Raw genomic sequence first — 27,938 nt, 5'->3', positions numbered from 1 at the left:
AATGGTGGCAAATATCATCAATTAGCAATGGTGCCAAATATCGTCAATTGATAAGGGTGCTGGATATCATCAATTAATAATGGCACCAGACATCGTCAATTAATAATGGTGCTAGATATCATCAATTAATGGCGCCGGATATTGTCAGTTAATAATGGTGTTGGATATCGCACATTGTCAATTAATAATGGCACCGGACATCGTCAATTAATAATGGCACCGGACATCGTCAATTAATAATGGCGCCGGATATCGTTAATTAATGGCACCAGATATTGTCCGTTAATGGCGCGGATATTGTCAATTAATAATGGTGCTGGATATTGTCAATTAATAACGGTGCCAGATATCATCAATTAATAATGGCACCGGACATCGTCAATTAATAATGGGGCCGGATATCGTTAATTAATGGTGCCAGATATTGTCAATTAATGGCGCGGATATTGTCAATTAATAATTGTGCTGGATATTGTCAATTAATAACAGTGCTGAATATCGTCAATTAGTAACAGTGCTGGATATTGTCAATTAATAACAGTGCCAGATATCATCAATTAATAACGGTGCCGGATATCGTCAATTAATAACGGTGCCAGATATCATCAATTAATAACAGTGCCGGATATCGTCAATTAATAATGGTGCTGGATATCGTCAATTAATAATGGCGCCGGAGATCGTAAACTAATAATGGTGCTGGATATCATCAATTAGTAATGGTGCCAGATATTGTGAGTTCACAATGCTGTTGTTCATCCTATGATTAATTAAATAATGAATGAAGCAAATAATGAAATAGCAGTGACCTTAGATCCCTAGACAAGGATTGGGTCATCAATCCAGAGTGTAAGTGGAATATATGTTGTTCTATAATATTACGTTCTCATATTTAGGGGGTAATTGAGACGCTTGCGGTTCCCCACCCCATCTGTATTTAATAACTCAGTGGGACACATTTTATTGGCTAGGCAAGGATGAAAGGCTGTGTTACATGACTGAACTTGAAGGTGTGAGGGAACTTACCATTTAAAGTTCGGTTGAAAAAGTGTCTTTTTTTCACCTAAAGGGACACGAAATATTACACAAAATTACAAGTAAATTTTGCTAGATGCACAAGAGGATATTGTACGATAAGACTGAATGTGAGGGCATACCTCACACTCAAAAGCTACTTAAGATAGGGCAAGTGGACTTGTTCACGGAGAAAATGCCTGGCAACATATTTTTTGATGGAACACGCCACCTGCAAAATATTTTGTGCTTGAACCAATCATCTGCAGAAAAAAAACGTGCAAAGTTTTGTGCTGCTGCGATTTCTGACATTTCATGAAATTAGCATATTGCAAAATTGCGCAAATTAGGCCACTTACGCAGTTGTGTGAGCATAACAGAAAATTCTGGGCGGGCTAATTTAAAGGGCAGTAGTATTGATGTTGCCCCAGTCTTTGCCTCCCAGGGTGGCCACAATTGGCTGATGCTGTTTGGCTGTTGTATATTAGACCGTGGTCACTAGTGGGTAGTTATATAGCGCCACCAAGGTCAATCTCAGGACTCCTGTCTACCATGAGCCTATGGCATCTACTCTCCCTTGCCTTACCTTGCAACTCGATCTTGAACACTTTCGTACAGCATTCAAAGTATCTCATTTATGAGTGCCGACATTTTTCTCTCACATCTCTGAGCACATGCATGACTTTGGCTATTCTGGGATATCGCAATGTTTGTATATTGGAGGCTGGCACAGAGTCCCCATACTGGTGATGCTTGCAGGCACGTGGCTACATGGTGCATTTGAGTACAGAGGAACGTGACTACAGGGGGCACTTGACTTCAGAGTCTGTTTGAAATCCAACCTTGACTGCTGCTTGCGTGCGATTTGTAGTGCTTAATTTGTGCCGGTGATTTCCGATGCTCAGCTCCGGCATTTAATTGTCAACACCGGCACTTATGTCTGTCTGCCACATGATGGAGCTGTCTGCCTGATTTAGAGCTACGAAGAATAACAGTTGTTCATTCATTTAAAATACAAGTGACTAATACCTGCCGTCCAAGCTGTTCTTATAGCTTTGGGGCCTGGAAGAGTCTGAATGGTCACACTTGTAGGGGTGTGATTTTTAGAAGTTGTGTTGGTACTGTCGTTGGCAGCGCTGCCAGGAGCAATGGGTAGTGAGAGCTGTGTTAGCCTCCTGATAAGGGCCATGGCACTTATTGGTTTACAAATTAAGCTCTGGGAATCTGTGTCATATTTTGCTATTTTCTCATCTTCCTTAAAGTTGGTGCTTGTTATAACTAGGCCTGGCGGTAAATTCTGTTCCGCTTGCGGAATTTGCTTAATTTGGGCAATTTTGCGTTCTGCTGAGAACGGGTAATTGCCAAAAATTCCGCGATCCGTGGCTTTGCAGAATTTTTTGCTTGTTCGGGCTTTCAAAATGCGTGTTCGTGAGATTTTTCTGCCCAAGCACGTGAACAGCATTCGTGAACAGGAAAAAAGCGTCGCGAACGGGCGGAACAAGCAATTCCGCGTGTTCGCGGAACTCTGCATGCTCGCGGAGACTTTTTACCATTTTGCGGAGCATTGCTTAACACCAATACGCAAATTCCGCCCACCCCTAGTTATAATGACTTTAGGGGACCATATCTTAAATATGTCTCTCTTGAAGCTTCCCAATGCTAATTGAAATTGTGCAAAATTAAACACTAACTACACATTAAAGTTCTAATGGAGGATGTTGCCAAAAGCCCTGTATGCTCTGTTTGTAGATACATTTAAACCCTGAAAGCATTCGAGGTCGTCTCAGTCACTCATTAAAGGGGCCATTTGTTGTATGATGTCATCATAGGACTCAAAACCCAAGCTGACGTCACCAAACAAAGCAACATTCCGGAAGGCCTTTTACTGATAATTGTTTCGGGGGCAGCATGGGTTAAAGAGACGTGTTTTTTCTCAAACAGGACGGTCCCTTTAAGGGATACGCCTTGCTGCGTGGTCGCCGGAATGGCCATTGTTATACCTGCTGCTCAGCCAGTGTGACTGTGGTGGTGGATTGTTGGTGTGGGAGGATGCTCTGGAATGTTGGTGTGTGTGTGAGCTAGTTGTAGGAGGGTCTGAGCAGCAGGAAGGCTGCTCCTGGTGGGGCTCTAGATGATAACATCCATCTTAAATAAACCAACCTAAAATCTGCATGGACCAGGCGTCATTTATTCCGAACAGCCATCACAACCTCTTTTTTGCGGCTCACCAAGCGGCAGCTGCTCCTTCAACCCTACCGAGTGTAGAGTGTTTCTCATGAGGTGCGGACCATTAACAAACCCAGGCAGAAACATGTGCCCGGATGTAGTGGAAAGAAGCGGGCTCCCCCTTAATGTATTCCTCGTCACATCCAGAGCTGGCGTTTTAATTAGGCGCGATAAAAGCCCAAATGTCACAGTGAACCAAAGGGCCCTTTCGCTCCACAGTAAACATAAATGTAAGCCTGTCTCGGCTCCGCCGATGTGCTTGAGAGCGATAAGTGTGGGAAATATAGGTTGGCGGAAAAACATCTAATCTTCATGCCTTCGTGTGGCTGCGCGACGAAGTGACCGACGACGCAGATTCATCAGGGGGTGCATCGTACATCGTGAAGTGGCATGGGTACCCAGAAAGGGGGGGTGGACTCTCTGTAGTCTGATGGAGGGTAAACCGTGCAGTGAAGGCTTCTGACGACAATCCGCCATCATAGGAGGTTGCAGGACGGTATATTGAAGATAAAAGTGGAAATTCAAAGGTAATACCAGTAACAGAGTTATGAACCTCGACACAGAGTCACTAATGCCTCTTTGAGAGACATATTTTGTGTTTGGAGACTGCAACGTCATCATAGTGAGTCCAAAGGGACAGATGTATGTATCCTTGAGTAACATTGCGCCCAGTGCTTGAAATGGAAAAATAGAAGTGTATGCACTCTGTACCACAGTACCTGCTTGTTTCTGAGAAGTGCTGATACTCTCCAATTAAAAGAATTACATTTCTCTTGTTAAGTGCCGGTACTCTCCCTCTCAAAATAAAAAAGTGCCATTGGCTGGTTTGTACATGCTGGGCCCATCTGACCCTAGCCTGCAGACATTGGCGGGTTTGTGCATGCTGGGCCCATCTGACCCTTGACTGAAGCCATTGGCTGGTTGGACATGCTGGGCCCATCTGACCCTAGGCTGCAGCCATTGGCTGGTTTGTGCATGCTGGGCCCATCTGACCCTAGGCTGCAGCCATTGACTAGTTGGACATGCTGGGCCCATCTGACCCTAGGCTGCAGTTGTTGGCTTGTTTGTGCATGCTGGACCCATCTGACCCTAGGCTGCAGCCATTGGCTGGTTTGTGCATGCTGGGCCCATCTGACCCTAGGCTGCAGCCATTGGCTGGTTGGACATGCTGGACCCATCTGACCCTAGTCTGCAGTTGTTGGCTTGTTTGTGCATGCTGGTCCCATCTGACCCTGGGCTGCAGCCATTGGCTGGTTGGATATGCTGGGCCCATCTGACCCTGGGCTGCAGTTGTTGGCTTGTTCGTGCATGCTGGGCCCATCTGACCCTGGGCTGCAGCCATTGGCTGGTTGGATATGCTGGGCCCATCTGACCCTGGGCTGCAGCCATTGGCTGGTTGGATATGCTGGGCCCATCTGACCCTAGGCTGCAGTCATTGGCTGGTTGGATATGCTGGGCCCATCTGACCCTAGGCTGCAGCCATTGGCTGGTTGGAGAAGCTGGATAAGATGCTATCTCCTGCTTTTAACCATATGTGTTAACCACACTCGAGTGCCCTCAGAGCCAGTCTTGACCACTTTCTCAAGGTCTCATGCGTGACTCCAAAACTCAACACCCTCCTGTCATGCTTCCACTATAGAAGAAGTAATTGTTCACATGACTGTCAGGAAAAGCATCCTTGGGCCTTGACAGGGGTAGGTAAGGGCTACAAAAATGCTACAATGCAAGCCTTTCTGCACTGTCCTGATTGACAATATATGAAATTCTGCACTGTGCAGTTTAGCCGATATATCTCTGATCAATTCCATTGTAAGTAGTTTACAGCACTATTTTATGTATGTTATCAGCACAAATAAACATATCTTTGTCCAACCGATGAGCCACTTTGAGTTCTACATATAAACTAGAAACCAAACATAACAGCAGACATGCCATTGAGGAAAGCTTAAGCCATGAACACACTCCCATCGAAGGCAGATCATGTTCGGATTAAGACTCAAGTCACCTCGCGTACTCCTCCCAAAAGGAGGGATTACCATACAGAGTTTCGCCCGTCTCTCTCTAGTTTCTATACTTGAGGTGTGACCAGCCCTTAATCCAGTCCATTTTAGACACACCATTCTCCCTAAGGGCTACTCTACTAGTATTACTTATGGCATGCAGTCAGGAGTGTGTAAAATAATAAGCGCCTGGACCCTTCGTCAGGAGCCACTGCAGCTTGCACCATCCATTGCCTCTGCCAGTGCTGTCAATGACAGAACTAACACAGCTGCTAACCAGAAAATCCTAACAGCTATCCTGAATGTCCTTTTTGACATCCACAAATCACTCGACAAGCGCCGCTGCTGCCTACTCATACTCATGGACCTATCGGCGGCCTTCGACACAGTTGATCACAAACTGCTCGTCAATGTTCTTCGTGAAAGGGTAAGAGAAGAAGAGGTGGTCCTACAGTGGTTCACCTCCTTTCTACAGAACCGCTCCCGAAGAATAATAATAAGAAACTTCTTGTCGGACCTACGCCCCATAAGCAGGGAGTCCCCCAAGAATCAGTTCTCTCACCCACACTGTTCAACATCTACATGGAGCCCCTCACAACCATACTTAAAAAAAGCCAACATACCGTTCCAGGTCTATGCTGACGACACCTAGATCTACCTGGAAACTTCCTCCATGGCTGACATGCAAAGACTTAATGTCTCTTTAACAGAAGCCCAACAATGGATATCCCACAACCCCCTGAAACTCAACCAGGACAAAACTGAAATCCTCCTCATAGCCAGCAAAGAGCAGACCCCCCAAGTCACGGAAGGGCTAAAAAGTATTGATGCTCTCAACTGCACTCTCATCCCGGTCGACTCCGTGAAATCACTGGGAATCACTCTGGACCCGAACCTAGACAAGGTCAAACACATCAAGAACACAGCAAAGAGCGCTTTCTTCAACCTAAAACAACTCAACAAAATCAAACCCTTCATCCCTCCAAAAGACCTTACGCAAGCCACGCAATCGCTGGAGCTATCCAGATTGGATTACGGGAACGCCACCCTCACAGGCACTGCAAATTCTCACCTTGCTCCACTTAGCCCAACTCTAAATGCAGCAGCCAGAATGGTGACTGGAGTAAAGAAATATGAACATATCCCCCCCCCGCCCTCAGGGAGCTAAACTGGCTCCCAATCGAAATGCGTGACAACTTCAGAACTGCGTGTCTCACTGACAAAGCTCTGCACACTGGCAAACCTGCCTATCTGGCCTCCAAGCTCAACAAAGCTGGGCAGACAAGAAACCTCAGGAACACCAACACTCTACTTCTCATCCCGCCTAAAACTCGAAAACAAAAAACATTATCACACTCCTTCTCTGGAAATGCGCCCAAAATTTGGAACGCCGTCCCAGTCCATAGCAGAACTAACCCCTCCTTCAAAAAAGTCAAAAGCCAGCTCAAAGTCCTCTTCCTCAATCGAACTCTTATGAAGTGAGAACCGATGCACAAGGCGCAATCATGCCCATCTGGGCATCTGAACACTGTGATGATAAGTTCAACTTCTCACAGCATCTACCTGACTCTCATGTATATAGCACAGTTTCGTACAAACAGTCTTGCCGACACTGTATAAAACAGCCACAGGAATAAATAAATAATAATTGAGCACAGTCAGTTCGACGTCATCTTTGGATCTTCCTCTTTTGGAAGAGTAATGGCAAGCCCTTAAGTTTAAGAGGCATTAATTTGAAGGAATGTGTTATCCCCTCCTGAGGAACACTGGCCTGTAGGAAACCTCAGACGTTTCAGGGTAGGATAGGGCAGTGCTTAATTTGTAATAAAATAAGCGCCAGAGCCCTTGTTAGGAGGCCTCACAACTACTCACCATCACACTCCTATAAGTGTGACATTTCAGACTATTCCAGGCTCACAAAGCTATAAGAATAGCTTGGGTGGCAGGTATTAATCATTCTAAATGTTTAGGGAATTAATAAACACCTATAGTTGTGTCTTATCACGAAATTAGTCATACAGTGCCACCATGTGGCAGACTGCCATAAATGCTGGTGTTGACAATTAAGTGCCAATGCCGAGCACAGAAAACCACCAGCTCAAATTAAGCACTTGGACAGTGCCTATCAAAGACCTCTAGGGCCAGATATTAAGGCATGGTAGCTTCCAAGTGGTTACCACTGCCACAGCTGGACAAACTTTGCAGAAGACCACCTCATTTAGAAAAAAGCTCAAATTTACAAAGTCTGCAATTGCAGGTGATCCACACACCAGGAAGGTCATCCCGAAACCCTATAGCTTCCATATAGACTGATCTTGGTTTGCCCAGACTAGTCCTGTTAACAGGCACTCATCTAACAACCCATTCTCTTGCATGCTTCAAGAACCACAAAGTTGCCCGTCATGTTGGGGTTACCATCAACCAGTGGCTATTGCACGGTTTGACTTCCCTCCTTCAGTTTAGAGGGCTTGATTGGTGCGTGGCGTTGGAGCGGGGAGTCGCGTATCTGCACATCCAAGAGCCCTTTCATACGGATGAAGAGGTACAGACGCGAGGCGCTCATGATTCTGCATTGATCAGTTGACACCATTCAGACCCCGATGCGTTGATTACCCCCGTTCAAGGAGGCGCGTGCTTCTTGCTTATTGAGTGCCTTCCGCTGAGACCCGCATCTCGAATGCTTCCAGAACCCTCCCCCTTGCTGCGAGCAGCACTTCATTACTTGCAGCTAACGCGCAGACTGGAAATGGCGCCAGGCCACCACTGGGGATAATATATTCTCCACTAAAAAGTCAGCCAAGAGTTTGAAGAACATTTCTAATTGCTCAGGTTTGAGGTTTTCGCGAGGTGATGTTTTAACCAGCTGTTTGCTGAATTCATTCAGATGTACTTGTGCTTTCTATAAAGTTGAGCAGATTTTCCTACTGTGCATCCTATTTTCTTGAAGATTTTGGGATTGATTTAGAGTTAGGTGAATGTGGGACATCTGCGGAAAACCAGTGGGTGTCTTGTCCACTCTAGATAGGCCTTTATTACGAGTTGCCCGGTAACTGGCCCACATATTCTCCACCCCTAGAGTTACTGACATTGGGGGTTCCCATAATTCCGGAAGTGGGGAAAATCTGGTTCATTACTGTGGCGGCCGCTAGCTGGGAAAATCGGTAGGGCAGTGCGGGGGATAATAAAAAAATTAAAAACGTACCTGCAGCCTGACGTCCGACGCCTCTTCAGACAATGTTCATACGGGCTCCCAGAGTCCCCTATGCCAATCCAGAAGCTCGTCTCATGCTGGTATTACCCAGCATGAGAGAAGCGTAGGGATTGGGCAGAGCGGGCTGGTTCCACCCTCCAGCAGGGACTGGAAGCCTGTGCTCCGGAGCCTGGCGATATCTCCAAGCAATAGCCTGGAACTATGAAAGTGCGCATGTCGGTTTGGCCGTCCTAAGACGGCCGGCCAAACCTACACGCGCACTAGCACTGCCCTGAGCCTACCTCTTCTCATGCTCCGGATGGCTCTGCCCTCAAGACTCGGCGTCGGCTCTGGAGTCGAATAAAATTATAATAAAGCAGTTTTATTTACTGCTTTATTATCATTTTATTGTATGTGCATCTGCTGGTTCCAGCAGGGAGCGAAGCTCCTCCGCCATAGCAGAGGAGCCGCCTCTGGTTCATTACAAGTTGGACCCTGAGAATCTACCACAAGATGAGGAATTAGAGGGGAATTAGGAGTCTGATTTTCCTGGTATATCCTCATTTTTCCATGTATATTCTCTGGTAATTTTTGGTGTTTCCACAGCTGAAATCTCCCGGTGGAGATAAAGTATCCTGCAATGTTCCTGCGGAGTTCACAATTTCGATGGGGCCGGTAATTATTATCACCATCCCTTTCAGTATTAAATGGCCACTCGTAAGAAGGGCGCTAGTGGGCGTAGACATTGGCATACTACAAAGAGGTCATCAGACATCTCCAAGTCTCTGGAAGATGTCCCACGTACCCCAAAACCTAAGTCAGGTCCTTGATTGTGCATTGTAAAGCATTAATGGGTATTTGTTACCAGTCACATGATGTCTAAAGACGGAACTAAATAACCACGCTGGAGTTCTTTGACGGGTATGAAGTTGTACGCTATAAGACAAGAGATTCCGGACGCCATTTTTGCTAAGAAGCCCTTGTGGTGTGTCACTGAAAATTAAGCTACTTCACACACCAGCAAAGTGAGTTTAGACATGGAGCGGAGAGGCTACTTTCAGAAGGGTTGTCAACATTATTACTCTTGGAAACAAATGAAGGTAGTGAGCAACTGTTGAGTAGCAACTGTGTAGTGGAAGCTACAGTGTAATGTTTTCACAGTAGGCTGTAGGCCTGCTGGAAAGCCTATCAGGTGGGGCAGTAGAGGCTGTTGAGCAGAAGAAGTCTGAGCATCTCAGGTCTAGGAGAATTTGAGTTTGATACCCAGAAAGAGGAGCTACTCAGACCTAACGATATCGTAAGCACTTTTTGAGGAGATCAATGGGTGACTAGAGTACCTGCGAGCTCGCGTTGTTGATGGTCGTGTTTGTTAACTTTGTAAGTTGCCCACCTGCAATATTTGAAGTTGCAGAGCGAGAGCGTGTATTTCGTGGATGGATAGTGCCCTACAACAGTTGTGACAACAAATGTAGGAAATCAAGAGCCAGTGTTACACTTAGGGAAATTAGAAAAATAGAGGTTTGTGGTGTTGTGTAACGTGAATACCAAGGAGTTGTGTACATGTGAGGTGCTACACCTCTGGAGAGGTGCACCAGTGCAAATTCTGTTGTGTGTTTCGTGTAAGGGGTGGAATCTGCCATTGCAGGACTTTGTTTCTTCAAATTCTGGGAATTTATGGAACCAGCTTTTCACTTTTCCAGCAAAAATAATGAAATTGAACAGTGTTTTTAAAATAATTTCTGTAGAAATAGTGGTGATAACATATGCATTGTTGGTGGAAAAAAGTGCACACTTACCTTGTGCAGATTTATTTCTGGGAACTGAGTTTACATCGTTGTTTTTTTCGCTTACTATGTTGAAAAAAATACCTAGTATTTGACTATGTGCAGGATATTCTTTCAACTAAAAGGTGGATTTGGGTGAAAACACCAAAGCCACATAATTGTAGAACTATGAATGCTACCCAATTACGTCAGAGGGATTATACTTTCCAAGCCTTGCTCGAACCATCACATTTAACATTCCATTCCACCTGAACGTACACTCACCGCAGTCTGGCAGGGCACGGTTGCCTGTAGGGCGGACTCCCTTTGAATTCAAGACAAGAGTAACTGGCAATCTCCCACCCAATGCATCTCTTGATGAATTGAGGAGGAAACAGAGCTTTACTTCAAATCTCTCACCTTGCTCCAGATTCGTCATTTCCGTGACTCCCTCTAGCTGGGAGGAAGGGGGGTGATGAATGGAAAGGGGCGACCAACTCGGTCCCCCCGAACGTATGGCCGAGTGCCTCGATCCCCCCGGGAAGCCATTTTTGGGCGGGAGGCGCGCCTCAGCTGGTATGCCCGAAGCGGCGTAGCTGGGGCGCGCTCGTTCCCGCCCTAGAGTGGGCTGGCCTAGACACCGACGCAGCCAGCCACGCCCTCGGGGCAGGCAGGGGCGGGTATACGCCCGCCCTGAAGATGGATAAAAAGGGACGCAAGACCAGAAGACATCCTCTTGTTCTTGTGCTCTGAAGCTGCACCTCCTCGCTGCACGTGAGCTCGGGACAGAACGAAGAGCCAATTTTGAGCGTTTTAATCCCTCTTTTTGTCTTCTAGATACTTCGTCTGCAAAAATGCCCAAGAAAGGCGCGAAGAGAATGTCGACTGACCAGTTGGTTCGGGCCCTCATGAAGGACATGTCCGAAATTAAGAAACGGTTGGCGGAGCGAGACGGTGAGGAGGGATCGGGGCGTCCACCGGCCGGAGGGAAGCCAAAGAGGCCGAGAAGGGGGCCGGTCGGGGGAGACGTCCCGGTTCCCTGTTCCCCGCTCGAGGCGCCAGCCCCGGTACCGGCCCCGGTACCGAAGGAGGGGAATCCGATCCCCGTAGTAGTCACCCCGACATCCACTGAAGATATGCCTCCCGAGTTGGCGGCACAGTTAGCGGCGTGGTTGGGGGACAGCAGCGAGGGGGCCACGGCTGCCGAAGCGCAAGCACTCATTAAACAGTTGCGCGAGAAGCGTGATACAGCCAAGGTGCCCGCGTCGGATGCGGTGATAGACAAGCCACGAGTGGCGGAGGCAGCGTCCGGTGCAGGTAAGCGGCCATTGCCGATCGCAAGGGATGAGTCAACACCCTCTCGTAGAGAAAAGTTGGGGCAACATGTTCCTTTGGCAATAAAGGAAAAGATTTGGGCGGGGGAATACGTAAACATTTTCTCCTTGCTCGTTGATCATTATGAGGTGGAAACTGTTAAGGGCCAAAAGGATCTGATGCACCCAAGTGTTTGGCGCGCAAAAATGGCCGCCTTTAAAGTGAATGAGAATATTGGCAACTGGGGTAATGCTTGGGGAATTTTTACGTCAATTTTGGGGGAACGTAGGCCTGAATTGCTCCCTGAATTTCCAGTATATCAGTCACGGATTATGGGGTACTCGACATCGCACCAAGGTAACCAATGGTTCTGTTATGACAACCTTTTCAGGAAAGCGATGGAGCATAACAAAAGTTTAACCTGGGACTGTTACGATTCTTTGACATGGAATAAAATGAAAGAGTCGGGGATGTTGAAAGTGCCGTTGGTGGGGAGTTCTGTTGGTGAGTCCTCCCGCCAAAATGGGGGGACGCCCTTTCGGTCGGGTACGGGTACAGACGATTATCCGAGACCTGCCGGAATTACAGGGAAGAGGGGTTTCTGTTTCAATTTCAACAGAAGTAAATGTACTAGGCCCCCGGGATCTTGTAAATTCAAACACGAATGTAGTGGTTGTGGGGCACCCCATCCTGAGTCCTCGTGCAGAGCCAAATCGGGTGAAAATGGGGGTAGAGGAGGCGCCAAACAGGTCTAATATAGTCCGAGGGGCGCCTTTACCAACCCCGATTGATACCCTGGCAATGATTCCCTGGCTCAGCGAATACCCGGATCGTACTTCCGCTGGGGTGCTACGAAACGGTTTTTCATACGGTTTCCGCATCCCGGTGGGGGACTTTCAGGGTATCGGGACGTGCAAAAACCAACTTTCCGTCTTGCAGCATACGACTGTAGTACAGGATAAGATCCGGAAAGAGGTTACCCGAGGTCGGGTTGCCGGCCCGTTTAGTGTTCCCCCGGTACAGAATTTTGTTTGTTCTCCTTTAGGGGTGGTCCCCAAGAAGGACCCAGGTGAGTTTCGATTGATTCACAATTTATCAGCGCCTCATGGCCTTTCTGTAAACGACGCAATTGATCCAGAGATATGTTCGGTGCGGTACGCATCATTCGATGAGGCCGTAGCCATTTTGAATCGCCTGGGGCCCGGGACGCTGATGGCGAAATCAGATATCGAGTCAGCGTTCCGTTTGCTCCCGGTATACCCGGAAGACCAACGTCTTTTGGGATTCATGTTTCAAGGTTCGTATTACATGGATAGGTGTATGCCGATGGGGTGCTCTATATCTTGTGCATATTTCGAGAAATTCAGTAGTTTTCTACAATGGGTTTACACGAAGAAAACGGGTTTTCGGAATGTGATGCATTACCTCGATGACTTTCTGTTCCTTGGGGCCGCTGGGGATGATGAATGTGCCCGGGCCTTGACTGAATTTTGTGTTTTAATGAATCAATTTGGCGTGCCATTGGCACCAGGTAAAACGGTGGGTCCCACGACTTGCCTCGAGTTTCTCGGGATCGAGTTGGACTCTAGTGAGGGTTGTTTTCGTTTACCAGCTGCCAAAGTGTCGAAATTCAGGGCAGCCCTGCAAATGTGTATTATTGCATCTAAAGTTACGCTGCATCAATTGCAGCAATTGGTGGGGAAGTTGAATTTTGCCCTAAGGGTGATCCCGATGGCCCGCCCCTTCTCCCGTTCAATTGCCCAGGCGATGGTTGGCCTAAGAGAGGGTCATCATCGCACGAGATTATCGGCAGAGGTCCGCCAAGACATGCGTATTTGGTTAGCATTTTTGGCGGATTTCAATGGTCGAGTCGTCTGGAACAAACCGGCCTTGTCCTCTGAAGAGCTTGGTCTATGGACAGATTCAGCGGGAAGCATGGGTTTCGGCGCCATCTTCGGCACAAAATGGTCGGCACAAAGGTGGCCAACATGGTGGCATGAAGAGGGGCTGACGAGCAATATTGCCTTCCTTGAACTGTTTCCCATTTTGGTGGCCCTCAGAACCTGGCCCGATGGATTCAAAAATCACTCTGTCATATTTTGGTCTGACAATATGACCGTTGTAGAATGCATCAATAGTCAGGCAGCACGTCGCAAAATGATTTTAAGGCTGCTTAAAGAAATTGTCTTACTGTGTATGCAACTGAACGTGGTATTCAGAGCAAAACATGTCCCAGGGGTGATGAATCAGGCTGCTGATGCACTGTCTCGTTTTCAAATGCAGGCTTTCTTGGGTTTCCTTCCCTCAGCGGACCCAGAGCCAGCACCCTTTCCCGAAGCTCTCTGGTCTCTCGGTGCCCCGAACTTCGTTACCTCGTGGGAGAGAGTCTAGCACCAAGGACGAGGAAGGCATACGAAGGGGCGTTTCGGGCTTATTTAGCCTTTTTGGGGACTGAGAGAGGGGGGCTTTGGGGGCATGAGGATTGGGTAGTACATTTTCTGATGTCCTTGCGTAAGGCTGGGAAGTCGGTGGCTACAGCCCAGAGGCATCGGGCTGCCATTTCCTTTGTTGCCAGGGCGCATAATATCCAGGACCCGACAGCGTCTTTTGTGGTACAGAAAGCGCTGCGTGGGTGGCAACGCCTTGAGGGTCGCAAAGTAGATGAGAGGCGCCCGATAGGTCTGGATAGGTTGTCCCAGTTGCTGGCCACACTCCCCGCCACATGCTCGTCTCAGTTCGAGGCCTGTTTGTTCCGAGCTGCTTTTACGCTTGCATTTCACGGGGCAATGAGGATAAGTGAGCTGGTAGCAAGGAACAAGCGGGATGTGGTGGGGGGTTTGTGCCGGGAACACGTTCAGATCAGGGGTGAGACGATGACTGTATCTTTTGTCAAGTCAAAAACCGATCAAGGTGGGGTGGGTGACTGCATAGTCATTCGCAGGATTTCAGGGTCTCCCATGTGTCCGGTGAAGTGTTTAGAAGATTACCTAGCACAAAGGGTGGCATCATGGGGGGGGACATTGTTGAGACACGCGGACGCCACCCCACTGACGAAGTTTCAGTTTCAGCGGGTGCTCGCGATGTCAATTACCGCAGCGGGCTTGGACCCGGGTGAGTTTGGGACCCATTCCTTTCGGATAGGGGCTGCCACTGAAGCTACAGCCAGGGGTCTTAATGTGGAACAAGTAAAACGAGTGGGGCGTTGGTCCTCCAATTGTTATAAGAGGTATGTGCGGTTGCACATGTTGTGAAGCTGTAATAATGTACTCACGCTTCTTGTCTTTTGTTTGGTTTTCAGTTACGCAAGCCTTCGAGGCGGGGCGGACTATGCAGTCGACCCAACACCAGGCCAGCGGTCAGACATCACCGGCTGTGAGAAAGGAGGTGTGGGTCGTGGGCCACTCATACGTGAGGCGTGCCGCTGACGTATTCGAAGCAGGTGACATGATTCACGTAGCTGGGGAATACGGGTACAGAATGTCCTTCTACGGAAGGGGCGGTCTCTGTATTGACCAGTTTCAGGCATTCTTTGAGGGTTTGTTAGGGCGGACGAGGTCACCGCCGTCTATAGTCATAGTACATTTAGGGGGCAATGATTTGGTCACCACCGGTAGACGACTTCTCCTGGAGGCAATGCTTTCCACTGTAAGTTGGTTGGCGAGGAAAGTTCCGGGGTGCATAATTGCGTGGTCTCATATGATCCCACGAAAAGTGTGGCGGGGGGCTGTTTCGATCCCTGCTTTGAACCATTCTGTTAGAAAACTTAATAACAAAGTGAGTAGGTTGTTTCGTTCCAGGACATTGCATTCTATCTCGCACGGTTGTATTAATGATGACAGTATGTATCTAGGGGATGGTGTGCATTTGTCTCGGGTGGGAAATGAGTTACTCATAGGAGACTTCTTAGCATGGTTAAAAACGTTGGAACATGACCTTTAGCTAGGAGTTTTGTGGGGGGCCCGGATAGCCGGTCAACTATCCGGGCCTGTGGCGGTAAGGTCATGATCGGTGAGCACTAATTAGTAGATCCCTATGAGTGGGCGTCACCCAACACGGATGGGAGCGCTCGGGAGAGGTGGCCATTGGCCCCTCAATGGGGAGGCGGTCCCTTCTAAGGATGGGTCGCCGGAAGTAAAGGAAAGGCGGTCAAGGCCCCTTCCTTTGTAGGAGGGGTTACAGCCCCCTCCTGGGGAATTTCCCGGGGCCAGTGACATCTGCGACGGCAGATGCGGTAAGTAGTGTGGGGTTGGGATAAGGTCTACGGTACCTTCTAGATACCTCACACGAGTATTCGAACGACCTTTAACTGGCGTCGAGTCTTTAGGTGCCCCCGTCAAGTCAAGGGAAATTGGGAATAGTTGCACTTGAGGTACGCCTCCGTGCTGTCGCCCAGCCCAAGTGGGAGGGGTAAGTCTGGTTAGGGATCTTGACACCGGTTATGATCTTGCCGTTGGCCCTTAAACGTTAGGTTGTACAATTTCAATATGTCAAGAAATGTTTTGTAGGATGCTAGTTCGGCTAGGAGAACCTCTGTATTAGAGAATCTGTTAAGGTTAGCCAAACATCGTAATATGGTAATGAAATTGTACATAACATGAAACATTTAATGTTTTAATTTTGTTTTAATAAATACGGCCGGGATGGTCACTCCATCCCACTTCCAAAAACTTCAAGAACTGTTTCCGGTTTCCCTCCTTTTGGGGATTGATTGTGTTGAGAGGGGGTGGCGGGTATCTCGGCCATATGGAAAGGGGCGACCAACTCGGTCCCCCCGAACGTATGGCCGAGTGCCTCGATCCCCCCGGGAAGCCATTTTTGGGCGGGAGGCGCGCCTCAGCTGGTATGCCCGAAGCGGCGTAGCTGGGGCGCGCTCGTTCCCGCCCTAGAGTGGGCTGGCCTAGACACCGACGCAGCCAGCCACGCCCTCGGGGCAGGCAGGGGCGGGTATACGCCCGCCCTGAAGATGGATAAAAAGGGACGCAAGACCAGAAGACATCCTCTTGTTCTTGTGCTCTGAAGCTGCACCTCCTCGCTGCACGTGAGCTCGGGACAGAACGAAGAGCCAATTTTGACCCACCCACCAGCCCCTGAAGACAGCCAGTTGTGTATAATAAAGTTGATTAATTTTTGCTTCGGTTTTCGTATACAAGTTGTAGTGCCATGTTGATGAGTTAATAAAGAATGGTTGTTTTGAGTATGTTTGCCATTAAAAATATTCAGTTTAATGTTGAATTTTAATGCATGCTCTTTCGGTCATAGTGGCCAATGTATTCGTAGGTTAATTTGCACTGTCGTATTTATTTTGGTAGGCGGTAAGGTCATGATCGGTGAGCACTAATTAGTAGATCCCTATGAGTGGGCGTCACCCAACACGGATGGGAGCGCTCGGGAGAGGTGGCCATTGGCCCCTCAATGGGGAGGCGGTCCCTTCTAAGGATGGGTCGCCGGAAGTAAAGGAAAGGCGGTCAAGGCCCCTTCCTTTGTAGGAGGGGTTACAGCCCCCTCCTGGGGAATTTCCCGGGGCCAGTGACATCTGCGACGGCAGATGCGGTAAGTAGTGTGGGGTTGGGATAAGGTCTACGGTACCTTCTAGATACCTCACACGAGTATTCGAACGACCTTTAACTGGCGTCGAGTCTTTAGGTGCCCCCGTCAAGTCAAGGGAAATTGGGAATAGTTGCACTTGAGGTACGCCTCCGTGCTGTCGCCCAGCCCAAGTGGGAGGGGTAAGTCTGGTTAGGGATCTTGACACCGGTTATGATCTTGCCGTTGGCCCTTAAACGTTAGGTTGTACAATTTCAATATGTCAAGAAATGTTTTGTAGGATGCTAGTTCGGCTAGGAGAACCTCTGTATTAGAGAATCTGTTAAGGTTAGCCAAACATCGTAATATGGTAATGAAATTGTACATAACATGAAACGTTTAATGTTTTAATTTTGTTTTAATAAATACGGCCGGGATGGTCACTCCATCCCACTTCCAAAAACTTCAAGAACTGTTTCCGGTTTCCCTCCTTTTGGGGATTGATTGTGTTGAGAGGGGGTGGCGGGTATCTCGGCCATATGAGTTTTATTACTTTCTGTTATCAACAACAAACAAATCCTCGGCAGACTTAAAGGCTAGAAAGATGTGAACTCTTCAAACCTCAAACCTTCCTGCTGTTTTTCATTCCTTTCAGTATCTTTTTCAATTCATTTTTTAATCAAAGAGGATTCCAGGAATTAGCCAAAGGGTACTGTGTTTTTTTCCCTTAACTTTCAAGGGTAAATGCTGTCTGGTAACTTGTAAAGCATTTATTCGAAGCATTTCACATCATCTGACAGACGGCCAGAAAAAATAGATTTAATTGTGGCTTTGATTGTGAGTCTGAAACCACTCAGAGAGATAAAAAGAAACGATAAGGCGCGTGCCAGCGCATCTTACTTATGGCCAGAAAATGAAATATTTTTCCAATTTCAGAATTGTTTGACCTTTGACATTTTGTCTCTTATCTCTGTGGCTATCAAATTTCATTTTGTAGAAGAGACATATAGTGAAAAACATCTACTTTACCCTCCTGTGGCGCCAATGGATTTTATGACTTAGCTGCTCATTGCCTCCCCAATTGATTCAATTCTAAAACTAACAAGTCTTTGCTAAACCAATAGCTCTGGCTTGCATTCTGAGTCATGAGTAAAGCATAAACAAGTGTGCTGCAGTGAATAAAACGAAAACGGGAAAATGAATTCTAGATTAAATGCAACCTTGAAAGAAATAATTTAATTGTGATGATTCAGAGTAGTTTTGAGATGTAAAATAGTATTTTGTGCTCAGGAGGTTGAATGATACATTAAACAGCCAATAGCATGAGGTAAGAGAGTTATACGCCACTGGATAGAACCAAAACCCACTATTTGTATATTTTAAAGTATTAATAACAATATAACTATCAGACAGTTGCATTAGCAGGCCAGACCTAAAAACCTATTTCTTGATTTGTTGTTACTATTCTAAACTTAAAACCACAAATTATGTAATCAAAAAGAAATAAAAAATGACAAACTTAGAATTGTAGTAACAGCGCTCGGTTGTGGATCTAAAAAACAGTTGTTTTCTCTGTTTTGTCTCTTAGTCACACTAATTAACATGAAATAATGTATACGTATTCACCACACTTCAACTAAGGCACTGTAGCACTACTAGCAACTAATATCAAATTCCCTTTGTTTTTACAGCAAGTGATTTTTAGACCTATTGCTAACAACATCTGTGGGGCCTAGGGGCTTTGTATCAGCTCTTTTCAAACATTTGCTAGCTTCAACTAGTAATTTCCATCATTGGCTCGAGGCTCTGTCAATCACGTTGGGAATGAGCCAATTGGAGTGTTCATTGCTTAACCTATTGTAGTGTCTGTCTGAGTGTATTCTTGCACCTCCTCCTGGTGTTTGCATTGAAATACCAGTATTTGTAAAGCACACAGCTACCTCCGAAGTAGTGTCCCAGCGATGAGGGCCCTCGGAAAGATTAAGCGAGCTATTGCCCAGAGTCACATGGTGCTGGGCTAACCTGCCGCCGGCACCTGGGATCGAACGGTGAACCAGGTTGTCGGGAGTCAGGCACCCTGGCCGCTGCGCCACACCTCTTCCACACATAGATGAGGGTTTGCCACAGCAAGCCAGGATCTATTGGCTTTTGCCAATTCTTGTTCATTTTGCAGACATTGTTAGACCGGCCACATGTCATTCTGTGACGCTGTTAATGTTCTTATTGTCATGACGTTGATGTACCCTCTGTCGACTTCTGGTATGTTTGGGAAAATTATCTGGCACGTGAAAAGTTCAAGAGATTGGAAATGCAATTTTGAATTCTCTTTTGTAAACAAATGGTACCATTGTAAAAACACACATGTTGAAGAGAGACTTAGTTATACAGAAATACAGATTTTGAGTTTTCTTGAGGAGCTAAAGCTGTATGTGATTTCTAAATGTTCAGATTGGCAATCACTTGAAACAAAGCTTGCAAGTCCATTTTTAAAAATCAGGGGCTCGATAGAAAAAGAGTCATCAATTTTCTATTAATTCTTATTCTAAAAACATTGTTCTGTCCATGTTATTTAAGAATCAAATGCTTATGACAAATAAGGACACATTGATGTGAGTGCTGCCTCTATAAAAATGAATCATCCACATAATGACTTAATTTTAATTTTAGTATTGAACATAAAACAAGGTAAGGTGAATTAGGCAGTTTTATTGATAAGTGAAAGTTATGTTTTTATGCAACATCAAAATGTGATACTGCATTTTTAGCTCCAACCAACTATGTATATCTAAAGTTTAAAAAAACAGTATCCACTATGACTGATTTCCTACAGTTACTCTAAGCAACCATCATAGGACCAGGAAATCCTACCTTAAATCAATTTTGATGCCCAACAGGCAATGTAGACTCTTTACCAAGTAACTCTTTCCTCCAACAAAACTGAAACTAAAAGCTAGTGCTTATGACAAAGAAACAGAGTGTGAAAGACTTTGGCATAAATGGTTCTTGTTAGTGTGCAATCCGCTGGGACCCGTTTAATTAACTTAATGTGTAGTCATTTATGTTTTTTTAAGCATAAGTATACTTTTAAGCTCTTCAATTTTAGGGATTCACGATGACAGATGTATTGACTCCATGTAATGCCCAGATGTCATAGATGCTGGGAAAAAAGAAAATATTTTAAATGCCTAGCGCAAGAGGGCCCGAGTTTCATGTGGGGAAATTGGAAGGGAGCTCAATGGATCTTCACTGTTGGGTGAAAATGTGTGTTCCCTTGCCTCACAAGAATTCAGATCCATTCTCAACGATGCTAAATGTTTTATTTTCCTCAGAGTAGACGTTGGATCACTTCTCACCCAGAGTAGCACATATAACTGTCTCGAGAGTTCTGTAAACTTCAATTCGCTCTCTACATTAATAATTTTAGTTCCTTCCACATCTCAACCAACCATAAAAACTGCATTTTTATTCCAAAACACTGTTTGCTTACATTTCCATCCATACTATTTTAGTCCTTTCCAAAACCCAGCGCAAATCCTTTCACGTCTATACTAATATATTTTTCTGTTTCCTTCTATTCTTATCTGTACTTATTTGTATCTGTTCCATAGTCTTTCTTTATCTGTTGTTATTTACACATGTCTTTTTGATTATTTTCCAGAGCTTAATTTACTAATATACTTCCTCTTACTGACACTATTCCTTCCTTTCCACATCTATGTTTGGTTATATTCTCATTGATAATAAACATATTTTTACTTCCCAGAGCTCTCTTTAGGTATTCTCTTACCCATGCTACTACCACAATTCCTTTCCAGAGCACAATTTATTTATGATTGTGTCCAACTAATATGACTGTTTATTTTGATGGTTCATTTTACTTCATCCATATCCATATACTAAACCCACCTGTTAATTTCCAGAGCGTCTCCCTTACATTCATATCCATAATACACTGTAATCGCTCTCAAGAACTCAGTTTACTTCCTTGTATATAAGCCCTCTTGTATTATTTTCATAAGCTCAGTTTGTTTCTGAAAATCATCAAAGTATACTGTGTCTGTATATTCTGGGAGCTGTTTAATCACAAGTAAACTGCTGAATAGGTGGGCAACCCTCGATAATGTGATGGACTGCCCTGGGGGAATGGACAGACGGTCTACATCACATTAGTGGCCACGGTGGCCCACCTGATTCTAAAGACCCGTTATCACTCATTTCGTTTTTTACATCACTGGGCATTTCCCTTTCTTCTTCACATACAACAGTTTGGCTATTCTCTTTCGGGACATGGAAAGGGAAGAAAGGTGCCAAACATAAGTCTTTGTGCTTTAATTTTCACCAATGTAACACAAACAGGAGTTCTGTGTATAACTTTATTCAATTAAATTATTTATTTATATTATTGTGCACTAAGGCTAATATGGGTCTACGCCCAACCTTCCACCCATAAAGGGGCATCTTAATAATGATGACATAATAGGTCTCAAAACCCAACCAGACACCACCAAGCAAAGGAAATCCCTACTGTTTATAGTTGTTGCTGTGCTGGAACGTCCAAATAGAACTGTTATTTTTTCTTTTCGCTGTAAGGGTGTGATCCAGTGAATGGTGTCACAAGTTGTTATGTGCCAGAGTTAGGCCCGTGTAGAATAGCTGCACATGTTCTTACAATGCCCTCTTTTTGCACAATAACATTACAGCTGTGACCTTTTTCACATATGTCCTTGTGTAACAATGTTAGATTAGTTTCTCTGAAACTACTTTGCTGACACATCTGGCTTCACATAACATTATCACGATACCTCGAACACCAGGTACAAGGCCTCAATGTACAACGTACAAATGTCTTTCTATCTTCATCTATGGGACAACAGGGCTATCTACATATCCATAACATTGCTTATCCATACGTACATCGCAAGGATGCTTTTTATTATAATTATCAAGCATCTCAGAGGGTTAGCAGAGGACACCGAGGGTCCCTGCATGCTGAGATTTCACCACGCAGCGTTCTGACATCTCCGGGAGGGGTGTCCAGTTCGTGACCTAGACAGGGCCCTACATTCGCTTCCACCAGGTAACGGGATTGGATTATTCTGTGGAGCGATTCTTGGCTTAACACCTACATTCACTCTAGACATACATAGCGTAGGGATTGCATTGTAGTAGTATGCCTGATTACTACCTTGCTTATATGCCGCATATATACACTGTTTTAGCACAATGGTAGAACTGTATCTGCAATTTACTCTCTTGGTACTTGAAATCACTTTCATCTGCTTCTGTCTACTGATTATCGCAGCACATGTTTTTTATACAAGAATAACTTTGGTTCCATAAATATATTAAAAAGTCCCATTGTGTATTCTCTGTATATTTCACTGAGAACAAAGAGTACAAGTGACTGAGCGAGAGGTTCTGATCTGTTACCACGATCCCTGAGGGATCAAGGTTGTCATGTTCAGGGGCTGCCAGAAACAAATCGCTCCCTGGTAGGGTTAGGCAGCTTACGGTGGCACTGTGAGCTGGTCTCTAGGCCAGCATATCCTCTGGGGGTGTTTGGAATAAATCTAGGTACCACAGTCAAAGTTTATGTTGTCCACAAATATGCAGGCCCCACAGATTAGTGGGAACTAGATGACAAGGTAGTCTCAAAACCCAAGGTGACATCATCAAAATAAGGAACATTCCAGAATCCCTATTGCTGGTGATTGTTAGAGATGCAATACTAATGGTCCTCTCTCGAGACCAGTCCATGTGCGCCGTTCTCATCTATACTATTTCGGCTATTTCTAACCTTGAGCATAGCAAATGCACGATAGCATAAGGTGAAGTGACCCTCCTCTTCTAGACTCCGTTGTACTAGTGTATTTATGTTTCACTTTCCCTCGTGCATGTATGGAGTGTTTATTGAACTAGGTTGTGCACTATTAATAGTAAGTACTGTCAAGTCCAACAATCCAAATGTATGGGAATGCCTCTATATTACGCAGTTACTAAGATAACTATGCCACAGGGTCTGGTCAGTCGCTTATTTGAGCATGAGTTTAAAAGTTATCTTTTCTCTGTTAGCAAACAACCGTTAGCAGATGTGATTGTGCGGCAAGCAGACCAGATCGAGAATGTACCGCGCTGGTGAGTATCCCATCATTTCAAAGCTGGGCTAGGACTCTGCTCTTCCCACCTGGTGTCCTCGTTCACACCCTGCTAATCAAACACCTAACATTTTGTAGATCTTGGCTCTTACAAACTTTGATTCCACTATTCCATGTATGGCCTTCGCAAGTGGGCTTCCACCCTCACAGCTAGACATTAACTCTGGTGGTATTTCTTGACACTGTGAACCATATTTGGGTGTTGGTTCATGAGAAGGCCTTGGTTTTCAAGCATGGCGGCTCTGCACTTCGAGTACTTTTATTGGCTGAGACATGGCACTGCATACATTATGGGGACTGTACAATGGCAGGGTGAAGTAGCTCAGTGTTGATTGTCCAGGACTTTGCTGCTGAACACAATCAGGTTAAAGCTTTGCTAATGCTATTCATACAAATCTGGCCTTATCCAATGGCTGAAACACATTCTCAGTGTTATCCAGAATTTAATTGGTCAATACATCTCAATTCTGAGCCTCATTAACCAATCACCGTGAAAGGCCAAGGTTGAACTGAGATACCTATATTATGGCTGTAGTAAGACTGGTACTCTTCCATTGACCGTCCCTAATAATAAGTGAGATATGGGCCAACTCACATAACTGATTCTTTTACATTGCAAGATGAACCATGGCATGTACACCCTGTCCTGTGTCATTACTGCTGCTCTCTTCCAGATCATCTATAGAATGCATACTTGTCCTAAGTAACTACTACAATCTTATTTCATACATCAATTAGGGTATATGACTAGACGGTGCAAAGTTGAGAAGGATTTTCTTTCACCTTCACATTATTATTTCAACTTTGCAATCCTCAAGACCATGAGAAAGCTTGCAAGCTTTGCGGAAAGAAATTAGCAGGTAATATGTATCATACAAAATAGCTGGGGTGCATCTTAAAAAGTAGGAAAAATTACTACTTTAGTCAGAGAATATATGCAAGAAAACTTTTTTTTTATTGTGAATATCTCTTTCAAGTGAATTTGGTAAACATAAAACCTATGCAGAGTTAGACGATTACTAACTCCGAGCAACACTGCAGTGAGACTCAAAAAATGTACCTACCCCCTCTGTACGACTAGTTCATCCCACCCTACTCTTGCAATACTGTTTCTTGGATTAGATTCCACATTTCTATACTGTCGCATTTACTCACTACTAATCTGTGGCATAGTTCATGTATATGATGACCAGTCTTTTGAAAGAAAACACAGCTCTCTTTGCCCGTGTTTCATCGATTCATCATGGAATGGCCGTCTGATTATGTGTTCGCATATCAAGGTAATGTACGCTTGTGGTCTGTAATAGTAAACTTAATCTGCCCAAAATAAACACCGCCATGCCAGCCCTTGGCTGCGGTAGCGTACTCAACCTGGCCTAGTTTAACATTGCCAAATGGGGTATTAATAACAGCATTTCACTCCTGAGTTCATTCAGTGGTGGGTACATGGAGCAATGTTAATGCCCCTGAGGAATTCTTGAGCTTTCCCGCTTCAACCCCTGGAACAACAGCTGAACCATTCCTGAGGACAGCCAGAGCATACCTGGCTCTACAGAGAGTAACAGAGTGGAGAATTCCTAAGCATGGGAAGATCATTCCTAGCCCTACTGAGGGTAACAGAGAGAAACATTCCTAAGCATAGGCAGAACATTCCTAGCCCTACCAAGAGTAACATACTTGATTCATTCCTTAGCATAGGGAGAGCATACCTGACCCTACCAAAAGTAACATAGCTGAACTATTCCTGCTCATAGGTAGACCATACCTGCCCCACCAAGAGTAACATAGCTGAACCATTCCTGTGCATAGGCAAAGCATAATTAGCCCTACCAACAGTAACAGAGACATATTCCTAGGTGTAGGGAAGGCTTAGCTGGCCCTTCCAGTGAGTAGTAGAGGGAAACATTCCTAATCATAGGGAGAGCATACCTGGCCCTACCAAGAGTAACAAAGCTGAACCATTCCTGAGCACAGCCGGATCATACCCGGTCGCATTGATGGTGAGGTAGCTTCTCAGGTGAGGGCTGCTCCACTGCTGAGCACGCCACCTGGAAAAATGGAAAAGGAGGAATAGATATCTAAGTAATTATATAATAGGGGACTGTTGATTCTCCTTTATTAGGGACATTTGTCCACTCGTCCGCTATATTATAGATACCATCACAACTATTTGAAGACGTGATTACATATTTTATTTATCGTAATCACAAGAAATTATTATCCATTAGTTTCTATAGATTTCAAATTTACATTATACACAAATGTACATTTATATGTACGCAGACATATACAACAAAGAAAACCAAATACACCAAATTTGTACAAAAAACACGTAATCACGAAATAATTCCTTCTTCACCCAGAAAAATTATTAAAGCAAAAGCTAAGTGCCCTCCTATTTGTTCTAGGAAGTACACATCAAGGTAGACACAATCGGTTCAAAAAGGAGATATAGAACCTAAATGTAAGGAATGTGTCAATTGACATAATTCCACTTTAGTTTAAAAATTAGATCAGACTCCTCTTTATGGAAAGTGTCGACGCGGTCGGGTTTCGGCCTTCCATCAAATCTTGGCCTCCTCAGGACAGGGTGATAATAGAACTAATGATGATCCAATCAGGCAGAACCCTTCATGAGATCTCATAAGATGGAGAAATTCTTCTAAATGGCGAAATAACACCTGTATGGAGCACTCTCACAGGTCGCTCTGAGTGAGTAACAAATATCCCAAGATCGAAACTTCACAGCAATATGCCACGGGTCACCCAGTCACTCCGCTGGGTCTCCAATCGACACGGCGGTTCACCACTGCTGAGCACATCAAGAAAATGTTTGGACCTCCTGATGGTAACACAAATGATACATTTGTTACCATACGCAGCTCTATCGATGGTGATATGGCCGATTTATTTCTGAGCCCAGCGGTAGAATACCTGGCCTTTCTAGTGGTGAGTCTGCTGTCCCATTCCTGAGCACATCCAGAGTTTACCAGGACTTTCCAAAGGTGAGACAGATGATTCATTCGTGGTCATACCCAGCCCAACCAATGGTAACACAGCTGACGTGTTCCGTTACACAAACTGAGCATCCGTGGCCCTACTATTAGCGGCACTTGTGACCCTTTTCTGAGACTGTAGGGTTTTGCCGTTTCTCTAAAGGTGGTAAGACAGCATGTTCATTCCTGAACACATCCACCATTCTCCGAGCACGTCCAGAACATATCCGGCCCTACCAATCATAACACTGGTGCACCCTTCCGGTAATTGCAGATAAAGAAATGAATTCCTGGGCTTCACCAGAACCTGTCCCGTATGACCAAGGTAGACAACTCATCTTGTCTTGGTGCTTGGTCAGAGCATGCCTGTAACCCACAGTAAGTGATAATCATTTCTTGAGATTAGCCAGAGCATTACCCGTGTACCCCAGAACCAGAACAAACCCACTCCTGGTCACGTCCAGAGCGTGTCCTCTATAATGCTCTGCAACAACTAATAGAATCTTCAGTTTGGCCAGATCATGTCCAATAGCACCCAAAGGACCTCGGTCAGAACTTGTCATCCTGAGTAACAGATAATCAATCCCTAAACTCCCATATAACCTACAGTTAACATCAAATCAGTTCTTCAGTAAAGCAATAACATGTCTGTGTAACCCTTGAAAACAGCCAATCCATTCCTGAGCTCTTTTGGAGCATGATCACGGTAACAACTGCTCTGTTCCTCTAGTTGGTCAAAACCGGTCCTGTATTTATTTTATTTATAAAGTTTTATATAGCGCAAACTTGATCCCGAAGGATATAACTCACAGTAGTAGGTGGCTGTTCCTCGGATCCACAGGAACGTATCCTGTGATTCACTCCTCGCCTCTGCCTTGAGTGATCGCTCCCCTGTCTGCACTGTGCAACGTGGTATCGTACTTTTTAAAAGCTGCATTGTGACTAAGTTTGCTGAATTCATAGCGCCAGGATTATACAGCGTTTTCATTGCTTGCTGCTTAGAACTGGTATCGTACTTTTTAAAAGCTGCATTGTGACTAAGTTTGCTGAATTCATAGCGCCAGGATTATACAGCGTTTTCATTGCTTGCTGCTTTGAACTGGACCTGCGCATTGTTTGTGTGATATCCCCCGGCGCCCTGCTCTGCCCTCCCCTCCATTTTGATCCTGTTGTTGTTGTGCTCCGTTCCCTTGAGCCCGCCACGCCTCCCAGCTGAGCCGCCCTCCCACTAGCATTAAAGAGCGTCCTCTGACCTCGCAGCGCTGTGATTCACTCCTCGCCTCTGCCTTGAGTGATCGCTCCCCTGTCTGCACTGTGCAACGTGGTATCGTACTTTTTAAAAGCTGCATTGTGACTAAGTTTGCTGAATTCATAGCGCCAGGATTATACAGCGTTTTCATTGCTTGATGCTTAGAACTGGTATTGTACTTTTTAAAGCTGCATTGTGACTAAGTTTGCTGAATTCATAGCGCCAGGATTATACAGCTTTTTCATTGCTTGCTGCTTAGAACTGGTATCGTACTTTTTAAAAGCTGCATTGTGACTAAGTTTGCTGAATTCATAGCGCCAGGATTATACAGCGTTTTCATTGCTTGCTGCTTTGAACTGGACCTGCGCATTGTTTGTGTGATATCCCCCGGCGCCCTGCTCTGCCCTCCCCTCCATTTTGATCCTGTTGTTGTTGTGCTCCGTTCCCTTGAGCCCGCCACGCCTCCCAGCTGAGCCGCCCTCGCCCCTCCCCCTCCACTCTCCATATA

At 45.5% G+C, this 27,938-nt stretch overlaps 1 protein-coding gene across 2 annotated transcripts in view; it reads left to right on the top strand.

The window, feature by feature from the left end:
• Positions 1 to 27,938, top strand: part of PDE4C (phosphodiesterase 4C) — a 1,034,448-nt gene that overhangs the window by 195,569 nt on the left and 810,941 nt on the right. The window contains exon 3 of one of the 2 annotated variants that reach the window (XM_086946997.1): positions 23,103 to 23,165. The exons of the other annotated variant lie outside the window; for it this stretch is intronic. Coding sequence (XP_086803123.1) covers positions 23,103 to 23,165 — 63 coding nt within the window. The remainder of the gene's footprint in view (positions 1 to 23,102; positions 23,166 to 27,938) is intronic. 2 annotated transcript variants of the gene reach the window in all.

The sequence above is a fragment of the Lissotriton vulgaris genome, chromosome 12 (assembly GCF_964263255.1).
Source record: "Lissotriton vulgaris chromosome 12, aLisVul1.2, whole genome shotgun sequence".
Classification (NCBI taxonomy): domain Eukaryota; kingdom Metazoa; phylum Chordata; class Amphibia; order Caudata; family Salamandridae; genus Lissotriton; species Lissotriton vulgaris.
The sequence above is the reverse complement of the archived record's forward strand: the minus strand, read 5'-3'. Positions and strand labels throughout refer to the sequence as shown.